Here is an 11585-nt window from a genome sequence, read left to right as displayed (position 1 = left end):
CTTGCCCTCTTGGATCACTTGTTTTGGGGGAAGTCAGTTATCATATCATGAAGACACTCAAGCAGCCTATAGAAAATTCTTCGTGGTGAGAAATAGGCCTCCTGTGAATAGTCAGCACTGACTTCCCAGCTCTCTGAATGAGCCATGTTGAAAGAGACTCCTCTAGCTCCAATTAAGCTGTCAGATTGAGATAGAAATTTGGGGATACAGAAAAAGAGAGATATACTGAGTCTTAAAACCACCCAGTCTGAGTCCTTGGCCATGTGTTTTTCGGCAAAAAGTAACAAGATGTGAGAGCAATGCACAAGCACAAGGAAAACTGGCTTGAAATGGCGTAACTCCACATGACTCTACTTCTAGTCCAGCCCCAAGCTACTGTGCCTCTATAAATATTAACACCCTAGACTAAGGGGTTACTTCTTGTTCTGGAGATGGCCTGCATTTTCCCTTGAATGTTGATTCTTTGCTTTACCCCCAAACTTTCTTGCTCTTGAGATATTCTCTCTTGAATATGTCTCTGCTTTCCCAAATAAATCCATCTGTGCCTCTGACATATCCTTAAACTCATTTGAGACATTTGTCAAACACCCCACTTATCCTGAGTTGAGGTCCCCTCTCCAGGAACAACTCAGACCTTCATTGACAAGGTGCCTGTAGCCCTGATGGACATCTTGACTGCAACTTTGTAAGATCCTGAACCAGAACCATTCAGCTAAACTGGTCCTGAATTCCTGGCCTAGACAAACTGTGAGATGACGTTTACTACTGTTTAAATAAAGCTTTGGAAATTCTTTATGCAGCAATATATAACTAATACAGATGACTAGAAAGGAGAAACAAATGGCAAAGATCCTTCATGCTGGGCCTGTACCTGTCCTGGTCTTTAGGGTTAGAACAAGTGTTGAGTTCATTCCTGCTATTGGACATTACTGACAACCAAATAGGGCTGTCACAGAGGATGATGAGAGAGAAGGGGAAAATTCTCTTATTTTCTACTCTTCCTCCTCCTCTTTGATTTTAGGGGAGGATTAGGATGACATTGAGAACTTACAAATTTTGATTGTAGTGTTTGGTATCCCCAGAGAAAAGTTGCATTGGCCTTTGTTCATGTGTCATGAAGCTTTGGATCCTTGAGAGCAGAGACTGAATTTTATTTCTATCCCTACTGCCAAGCAAGTGAACATACATGAACAATGAGTGATATCAGGGGTGTGTTAGTCAGCTTTTCATTGTTGCTGTGAAAAAATACCTGATGAGAACAACTTAGAAGAGGAAAAGTTTATTTTGGTTCATGGTTACAGAGGTTCAGTCTATGGTCAGTCAATTCCATTGCTCTGAATCAGACATGATGTAGAACATCATCGTAGAAGGGCATGGAGGAATGCCAGTTCACTCAGGGTGGCCAGGAAGCAGAGGGGGTCAGGGAGGAAGGGGCCACAGGGAGGGTGAACCTTTCTGTGCCAGACCCCAGTGAGCCAGTTCCTCCTTATACACCCCTCCTGCCTACAGGTACCCCCAGTTAGTCCATTCAAACTAGGATGGACTGGTTAAATTATAATTCTCATAATTTAATTATTCCACAGGAATGAATATTCCATAGGAGCTTGTGGGGACACCTTATATCCAAATCAGAACAAAGGGGGAGGACAAACTCCTCTCTCTCCTTCTGAATCTGAAAATTCTGTTCTGGTTTAAATAAAAAACTATTCACAGTTCATCAATGAAGTAAAAAATAGTATCATGTATATCGTCAATGATTTTTTAAAAAAATATTTTTAGTTATATATGGGCACAATACCTTTATTTATTTATTTTTTTATGTGCTGCTAAGGATTGAACCCAGTGCCTCACATGTGCTAGGCAAGCCCTCTACCATGGAGCCACAACTACAGCCCCAACCATTTTCAATAGTAAAAAACCCCCACCCCTCTCCTTTGACTCTTCCCTCACATTTCCTCTGTGGAATATTGCTTAACTTGAGATCCCAGCATACTTGATCCAGCAAAGCATAGAGATCTGCTGCCAATATACCCACATACCACTGTCAAGTTGTTCAAAATAGCGGAAAGAGCCCTAGACTGGAGCTAGGAGACCTGAGTCAGGAGTTAGGCAAGGAGACCCCTGCTCTGTCACTGATTAGCCTGTATGGCCTTGGGCAAGTTGCTTTCCTTTTCTAGAACTGATACATATATATATTTTTTTACCTCAAACTGAGAATGGATATATAGATGAGCTTAAAGTTGTGGAGGTCACACAAATTAGGATTCCAAGGTGCAGGTTCAAAAATGAAACCCGGTGGTCAGCTTACCTTGGAGTAGCTGTTACAGTTACAGTGCAAATTTCCCTCTTCCCTTTATTAGCCAATGGATACAGTCTCAGTGAAAGGTGTCAGGTTCATTGGAGAGTCTTCCGGTTTTGAAAGACGTGATCTCCGGGTTTCCAGTTACTAACTTGGGTGACCTTGGGAAAATTCTTGTCCTGGAACTCACAGCAGGGAGTTCCTTGTTACCCAGAAGCAGTTTGAAGACCTGGGTTGTAACTTGGAGAGCTTTCCCGGATGCCCCTTCTACAACCCGGGTGGCTCAGACCGGGAGCAGAGTCCCTGCCGATTAGTTGTTATACTCATAGGTGCACAAGAAACTTTAACCAGCTGTGCGGGCTGAGGGTCGCTCAGCTTTGGAGGAGGTGGCTACAGGTGAGTTCTTAAAGGGGCCGCCAGAACTTGGGTAATACTTGAAAGGGTAACCGGTTGGAAACGCAGGCGGGGAAATGAAGTGAATGAATGAACGAACGAATTAACGAACGAATCTTCTCTCGTCACCCTTAAACGCACTCATACTTTGAATTAACCACCTAGACTTAAAAATTCTCTACTGAAACCCTCAATTATTCTTAACAAGTTAGCCGGTCTTCCTGGTTTACATACCTCTTCTTTATGAAACCCTTCACATCTTTCACTGAGAGGCGAATGGTAACTTTAAAAAATCAGTATAAAGTGAGGGCAACTCATAGATGCCTCCCCGCAACTCCTCTCCCAAGTCCCGCCCTCCTTCGCCCCCTAACCTGGGCTTTGCCGTCAGCCCTTAGAGTCCGCTTTTCCGGGTTGGGTATTCATCCCGGGGGCGCCAGGCGCTCATCCCGCAGTGTTCAGCGGGATGTCTCGAATTGGGGTGTCTCGAATTGTGTGTCTGTGTAGGCGACGTCACTTCTGTCTTCACACACCTTAGTCCTCCCGGGCCTGCCGCGTTACTAGCTCAGAACCGCAAGACACACCGGTGGGCTAGGGCGAGGTAAAGGCGGGCTGTCCCAGAACCACCCCCGACCACCTGTAGAGTCTGTCAACTCCTTTGTCCTCAGAGCCACTTTGGTGGCTGCCTCTTTAAAGGAGGCGCTTCCCTCGAGATGCTCTACGGGTCCCCCCTTCTCTTTCCCCAGCCCCCTCCCGGTCCTCCTCCCCTTTCCAACCCAAAGGTAGCAGCGCTGAGAGCCCGGGGCTCGGCGCGAGCCGCCTCCTCACTTCCCATTGGCTGAGAGCGCCGGGAAAGCAGTCACGTGGGAGCGCGGCAGTCCTGCTCCGGGGCCGCCATCTTGGCGGAAAGTTTGGGGGGAGAGCGGCTGGGGGCGCGGAAGGAGGCGAGGTTCCGGGGGTGGGGCGGACAGGAGGCGAGAGGACAAGCGGGTTAGCGGGCCGGCGGGCCGCGGCGAGCAAGAAAGCTGCGGCAGCGATCGAGGAAGAGGAAGAGGCAGCGGGGGTGCGGCCGCGGAGGGGAGCTCCTCCCCCGTCCCCTCATCCCCTCAGCTGAGTCCTCCAGCCCGGGGCGGGGCGGGGGTACGTGGAGCGGGGCTGGGCGGAGGAGCTGCTCGGAGTCGGGCCGGGGCTCACCCCAGCTCGCCGCGCACGCCGCTCACAGGAACTTTGTGGCGGCGCCGCAGGTGTGGGGGCCCGCGAAGGTGTGCATGTGCTGTGCGAGGGCGTCGCGGAGAGCGGCCGCTGCCCTGTCCGGCCCCCTCTGGAGTTACCCGGAGGAGACGAGAGAGGAGAAAGGCAAGCGAGAGGAGGGGGCCCCAGCAGGGCGGGGTGGCCAGTCCATCGGATCCCCTCTCGGCGCACTCTGCGGCCCCGGCTGGTTCAGGGGCCAAGGGTTGGAGTGCTTCTTCACCCACTCGCCCGCAGTAGCAGGTGGGGAGTCTGGGTACTTATGCGGGGTGAGAGTTGACCACCCCCTTCTAGGCTTTTAGTACCTTTTGGGGAGGGGGAAAGCTTACGAGGAGAATTTGAAAGCGGACTTTTGTCTGCTCTTAATTTGCAGGGGAACCCACCCCTAGAAAGAAGCTTTCTTACATTGACTGACACTGCTGGGTTTGAAGCTCCTCCTTTCACTTGGGAAAACTTTGGAAGGTGGGTTTTTGAAATAGGGCCGGGTTTTTTTCCAGTTCGAGACTAATGGGGAAATGCTAGTTTAACCACATTAGAATTCTTTTATTTAGTTCTTTTTCTTTCTGTTTTGTGTTTTTAAAGGTGTGTGCCCTCTTCCTGATTCTGGAGAAAAATGCCGGTCCGGAAGCAAGGTGAGAATGTATTTTGGAAATCTTGTGGATGTCACTTGCTTTTCTGTGCGTCTGTTTTGTGTTTGCAGTTTTAAAAATGTTTGTGTAACTTTGATGAGACATCAAGGTTCTACCTTTATTGCTTAGGAAATCTGCCTCACATCATTTTCAAAGATGGAAACACCCAAATGTTTGTTAAACTTTCTTTACATCTCTCTAGTGGTTAGAAAAGCGATTAATTCGCCTCTCCGGAAATGGCTTTAAAAACTCAGAATTTGTGTTTTAGTCTTTCACTGTGTCGTTCTTACCAAACATTATTTTGTGAGCAACAGTGGGATACTAAGAACTAATGTTTTGAAACAGTTAAAATTTGGATTATAATGACAAATTGTAGATAAACTGCATTTGCCTATCAGGTAATCTAAAACTAGGCTGCAACACTTTGATCGGATGGTCTTTTACTGTTGTAAACTATCAGTCTGTATTTATTACAGACTGCTCCCTTTCTGCTTTTTCTACTGGGATATATTTAATTTTTTCTTGATCATTCTAGGGAATATGTGTACATAAACATAGTGATAGCGATTGACCTGGAGGCTTTGAGGAACTCTTTTTTTTCCCCCAAATTGTCAATGGACCTTTATTTTATTTATTTATATGTGGTGCCCAGGATTGAACCCAGGGTCTCATACATGCCAGGCAAGTGCTCTACCACTGAGCCACAACCCCATCCTGAGGAACTCTTTAGATGTCTTGCAGGATCATTTAGCAAGTAATACTTTCTTGTAAATATATATAATATTAATAAAACTCTTCTTTTCTTCTCAGATACCCAGAGAGCATTGCACCTTTTGGAAGAGTATCGTTCAAAACTAAGCCAAACTGAAGATAGACAGCTCAGAAGTTCCATAGAACGGGTTATTAACATATTTCAGAGCAACCTCTTTCAGGCTTTAATAGGTGGGAATTAAAATTTTATTTGTGGCCATTGTGTGTCAGCTAGGCTTAATGCTTCTTTGAATTCAGTTGTTTTAAACTTAAGGGAAAGATGTACTTGGTTCTCTATGAGGCATTCAGAAACTTGAACATCTTCAATGACTTGTGTGTTTTTCATAGTTTGGCCAGTATCCTTTCTAAAAATATCCAATAACCAAAACACATTCTGTATGATTATTTCAGCAGTCTTTGAGAACAGTGTTATCATATACTAGAATTAATTAATTAAAAGTGTGGGAAATTGCATAAATATTTCAGGACCCAAAAGGTAATGACTGAATTACTCTTAGCTTGTTTCTGTGTTTGATTTGTATTTCTCTTGAGTCTTTGAAAATGCTTGATAGTTTCTGCTATGTTTAAGAATATTCATTCTCTTAACATAGACCTCTGTTATGTTTGGCATTTGTGGAATCAGGATTTTAGATCTGAAAAATGATCTTAGGGATGATCCTGTCTAATTATCTTTGTTATAGACAAGATAATTGATACTCTTTTATTCTTAACTGGAACTTAAATTTGAGACTGTGCACTGGTTTAAAGAATTGGACAAAATAGTCAGCAGTCCTGAGTTTAATTCCTGACATTCTCAGTGATGGAATGATATGATACAAATCATTTAACATTTTTAGGCCACAAAATTAACTGTAGAATGTGGGTGGTAAAATGAAACAATGGGGTTTTAAACGTTTTTCTTTTAAAAGTAGATAGATCATTTTTAAAAATGAAGTCTTTTGTACATAATCCCTGATGTATAAAAACAAGGTGGTCTGTCTGTGACCTTTTTCTTCAGGTATCTTGAAAAGTTAGCAAACTATTAAGTCTGTTTCTTCCAGTTTTGAGGATTACTTTTTTTCCTTACTATGTAACTTTTAAAAATAAGATGTATACTTCATTGCATTACATGTGTTTCCTTGTATATGTCTACTGAGTAATTGATGTAATTTGAAGATTACTTTCAAGTTGGTGTACTTTGTCAAATGGTAAATTGATAGTCTACTAAATTTGTTTTAGAATTAAAGATTTTTGAGAAGATCACTTGATGCACCTAAAAAAAAAATAAGGTTTAAATTTAATTTTATTATAGACTTTTAAGAGTATACACTGAGGATAGCATAGTATAATCAACTGCCATGTACGTGTCATCCATCTTAAAAAATTATCAACTCTCCTTTTTTGTTTATATTAAGTGGACTTCCCTGCCCCGCCATTTGAGCTGAAGCTTAAAGTCCAAGTGGATAGTCAAATAGAGTGCTCTGAAAAGAACAGCAAAAAAAGGAAGAGGAAGGTCGTTTTTTAATCATTTGTTTTCCTAGATCAACATTAAAACTAGGGTCACTTTTTTTTGTTTTTTGTTTTTTTTTTTTTTTTTTTTTTTTTTAGGCAGTAGGACTTGTATATTCTTCTTTACGTATGTAGGTAGGTAGACTATAGTCTTCTCCAGTGGGAAGGCCATGATTTGAGAAAATAAAGTAGTAATAGAATAATTAAACAGAATCTATCCTTAATTTTTCCTTAGATTAGAACTGGACTTTCTATGTTTGGAGATTTTTTGATATATTCTTCCTTACCTCTTTTGAATGTTTATTCTTAGGCATAATTGAATTTTGGTAGTGTTCTACTCAGGTTTATATTTATAAATCTTCTATGTCCTGTATAATTTCATAGATTGTGAATTTATTTGGATATTTGGGTTTACTTATATTTTAATGTTTTATAGGACCTGGTATCAAATTTCGGTGTAAGAAAAGTAATAGATTTTTATAAATTTTGAAATAGGTAAATTTCGTAGAGGTTTTTGTGTTTCCATACTGTAATTGTTGAAACTACTGAATTAATAAATGTACTCTCTTGTGTTTGTTTCTCAGTCCGAAAATTTTTAGACCCATAAGACTTTTTGTTTCTTTTTGCTTTGTAGCTTTGCCATTGTTTGAAACAGTGTCATAATATACTTTAAGTTAAACCTGTAAATTGCCGTAAGATAAAAAGCAATCCATGTGTCCATAGTATGTACTGAAAAATCCTGGATTCACTTTTTTCTTCAGTAGGTGGCACTCTGTCTTCTGAGCTGATACCTGTAGACTACTAGATTAAAAGGAGATAGGGGTCTTGTTACCTGAGTTACTTGAAAGTCATTTGATACTAAGTTATTTTAAATTCTGTGGTTTGGGAAAAATTTGCTTAGGCAGATTAGTGAGTTATCTAGTTATCTGGGGTGTTGACTATCTTTGAACTTGTACCAGCATTGATTGTTGATTGAACTGGTAGTTTATATATTTACTGTTTCCATGCATTAAAAAAAGTTTATGTGATGTTTTTGGGATTTTGGTGTTGTAGAAATATTGATTTTTCCCTCTGTGTGGATATATTACATGCACTAGGTTTTTGGTACCTTGGGGTTACTCAGGAACAAATGTGTGTACTGTATTACATATATTCGAAGATACCAGTTTTAAAATATTTTAGTATTTTTTGGATTTGGGATGTAATTTTAAAATGACATGTCATTTTTTAGTAGGCTGTGTTTCTTTTTGCATTCTTAGTGGCAAATGAAATACTAGTGTAATATATAATTGATAATATTTTCAGTTTAATGAAATATGGAAATCATTGGTAATATCCTTGAATGATGACTTAAAGATTTAAAAATTACTGAAAGTAGTAAAGTTTTTATTAACTTTAGAATTTCAGCTGATAGATTGTTTCTTTAGAGCTGAATATTTAGATAAATATACACACATTTCCATGAGTTGCATATTTGTTTAGCATTTATTCCTGAAACTTACCTAGTGATTATTTTTGTATAAATGAGATATAAAGTCTGCTTAATTTTTCTGAGTTAGGTGAGAGCAATTTGAGAACTTACTGTATTTGATTTTGTGTTTACATATTCTGTACTTATATTTGAAAATATCTTGAGTAAGGTGCATCTAGATATGGTTTGAGTACATTTAGACACTCAGATGTTCAGGTCGATAATGTTTTCAGGTCACTTCTGATTCTAAGGTATGTGGGATCTGAGGTGATCCTGGTAGTCCTTAGAGATTTCATATGAGTCTAGACCTCTATTTCTGGGAACAGAGAACACATCTATTTTCCTTGTGCACAGAATTCGGCTCCAGATCAGTCTGGCTTTAGAGATGAGTGAGTTTAGTCGTGATTTGTGTATTTTATTTAAAATAAATAGCAAGCTTTTAAAAATAAATTTTATTGTGTGTATTTGAGGCTTACAAAATGACGTTATGGGATACATAAAATGGTTACCTACAGTGAAACAGATTGACATATCTGTCATTCCACAGTTACTTTTATTTTGTGACAAAACAGCTAGACTCTAAGAAAAATTCCTAATACTATGTGATTTTATTAATTTTAGCTCTCATGTTGAACAGTAGATTTTGGAATGTGTGCATCTCATATAGCTGTTTTTGTATTCTTTGGCCTAAATTTCATTTCTTCTCCTTCCCTTCTCCACCGTTTCATTCTCAGTCTGTGTATTTGAACCCTTTTTTCCCATAAATATTTTACATATAAGTGAAATCATGCAACATTTTCCTTCTGTGTCTGACTTAATTAGCATAGTATCCTGTAGGTCCATCCCTGTTGTGGCAAATAGGATCTCCCTTTTTAAAGACTGACTATTTAATTTTGTGTGTGTATGTATACATAGACACCACATTTTCTTAACCTGTTAATGTGTTGATGGATATTTAGGTTGTTTCCATATCTTAGCTATTGTAAAGAAATGCTGCAATGAACATGGAAGTACAGATGTCTTAACAAGGTGGTGATTTCCTCTTATTTGTGTATACCTCTACCCAGAGGTGAGATTGCTTGATCGTATGGTAGTTCTATTTTAAATTTATTTAGGACCTGCTATGCTATTTTCCTTAGTGACTGTACCAACCTAAATTCCCACCTGTAGTGTACTAGGGTTTCTTTTTCTCCTCACCAACATTTGTTATCTCCTTTGATAATGACTGTTCTTATATGTATGAGGAGATATCGCTGTGGTTTTAATTTGCATTTCCCTGATGATTAGTGATGTTGAGCACCTTTTAATATAATTTTTAGCCATTTTTATGTCTTTGGAGAAGTACTGTTAAACTCCTTTGTCCACTTTTTAATTGGGTTGTTTTTCTGCTGTTGAGTTGTAAGAGTTCTTTATAAATTCTGAATATTAACCACTTGTAAGATATGCGAGTTGCAAATATCCAGTCTCTAGGTTGCCTTTTTTATTTTGTGGATAGTTTCCTTTAATAGTAAACTTATTTTATTCATGCAGGTATTTTAGAATTAAGGTGGATAATGTAATAACACTGTCCATTTATGAATTTTTAAGTTCCCTATTCATTTGTTACTACTCTATTAACTCTTAATAGTTTCACTAGACCTCATAACTATGGTAAAGGACATTACCATGCCATTATTTGCAGACACCAGGTTTCAGAAGTACTACTTCTTTACCTTGTTAACCATTTTGAAACGTATTATTCAGAAAGGTTAAGTATATTCATATTGTTTTGAAACAGATCTTTGGAACATTTTCATCTTGCAAAACTGAAATTGAATTAAATAACAATTCCTTTCCCTTCACCCCTGTCCCCAGCTTCTGATAACCACCCTTTTACTTTGTTTCTATGAATTTAACTATGTTAGATACCCTATATAAGTGAAATTATGAAGTATTTGTCTTTTTTGTGATTTGCTTTTGGCACTTAGCGTGTAGTCCTAAAGGTTCCTTCATGTAGTAGTAGACAACAGTATTTATTTCCTTTTAAAAGATTGAATAGTATTTCATTGTTTGTATATGCCACATTTTATTTATTCATCCATGAAAGGATATTTACATTGTTTGCTTCTTTTGGCTATTATGAATGGTGATGCTGTGAATCTTAGTGTGTAAAAGTATTTGAGGCTTTGCTTCCGGTTCTTTTGAATTTATAACCAAAAGTGGGATTGTGGGATCATAGAGAAGTTATGTTGTTAATTTTTGAGGAACCACCATGTTGTTTTCCATAGTGGTTGTACCACTTTTCAATCCATTAACAGTGCACAGTGTTTCACTTTTTTCACATCCTTGACAATACTTGTTTCCTTTAAAAAAAATTGTTTTTTAATAATAGTCATCTTAATCATTGTAAAAGTATGATTCCTTTTAAGTAAAAAGCAATAATGGCTAACATTTATTGAGCACTTTTAGGTGCTAATACAGGTATTTCAGTTAGTCATCAGAATCTTCTGAGGTGTATATTCACCAATGAGGTGAGAATGCTGTTTTATAGATTAGAAGACTAAGGCCCTGAGAAATGACCAGTTTTGCTCCTGGACACTTAGTTACCAAATTGTGTAGCCAGAAATTGAACTGAATTAGTCTTAATCCAGAGCCGCCTCTTCATTATTTTCAGAGTTGTCATTGTTTTCAGAATTGAATATTTTAAATGTAATACACTAATGCGTATTTAAGACAGATGTTGATTTGTAGGGTCAGTAGTCCTTTTTTTATTTTCAACAATCTTTCATTTTGGAAGAGAATGTTTATAATGATGAATTGTTTTCATAATGATAGAATTTTGAAAAGTGTATGTATTTAGTAATCAAGGTTTGGGAACTTCCAGGTATAGTGGTAAAATGTCAGTATTTCTTAGTGTTTTTTTTTTTATTTTTTAAATTATTGTAACCGATACCTTTTAGTCTGTTGCTAGTGTGTGTGTGTGTGTGTGTGTGTGTGTGTGAAACTTCGCAGTCTGGGTTTGAGCAAGGAAAACAACTGGACATAGATTTAACTCTTGGCTAAACATTTATGTAATTGAAGGAGAATTTTATTAACTTTTTACTTGGGGTTTTTGATTTTAATTAGATTGAGTTATTTGCTAGTAGTTGTTCTTATTACAGCTTTAATGCAGTGTTTTGATTGTGTCACATCTGGTTAGAACCTTGGAATCACAGAATTGTAAAAGCATCTGTAAATATTTTTTCTAAGCCATTTTTTCTTTGTGGGGGTCAAATGTTTCCTCAGTACATGATCCAGACTAGGGCCAGGT

The 11585-nt window shown here is 38.8% G+C and overlaps 1 protein-coding gene across 18 annotated transcripts in view; it reads left to right on the top strand.

Moving 5' to 3' along the window:
• The first annotated feature begins 1994 nt into the window (after positions 1–1994).
• DLG1 (discs large MAGUK scaffold protein 1) overlaps positions 1995–11585 on the top strand; it is a 243992-nt gene continuing 234401 nt past the window's right edge. For 15 of the 18 annotated variants that reach the window (XM_079156162.1, XM_079156161.1, XM_079156166.1 and 12 more), the window contains exons 1-3: positions 4311–4399; positions 4520–4569; positions 5377–5508. In XM_079156162.1, coding sequence (XP_079012288.1) covers positions 4551–4569; positions 5377–5508 — 151 coding nt within the window. In that variant the 5' untranslated portion in view covers positions 4311–4399; positions 4520–4550. Of the gene's footprint in view, positions 2696–3635; positions 4181–4310; positions 4400–4519; positions 4570–5376; positions 5509–11585 lie in introns of those variants that run through there. The other 3 variants (XM_079156167.1, XM_079156168.1, XM_079156165.1) reach the window with 3 other exon arrangements.

The sequence above is a fragment of the Sciurus vulgaris genome (genome assembly GCF_902686455.1).
Source record: "Sciurus vulgaris genome assembly, chromosome: 10".
Taxonomy (NCBI): Eukaryota; Metazoa; Chordata; class Mammalia; order Rodentia; family Sciuridae; genus Sciurus; species Sciurus vulgaris.
Note: the sequence above shows the minus strand (reverse complement) of the source record. Positions and strands in the feature narration are given on the sequence as shown.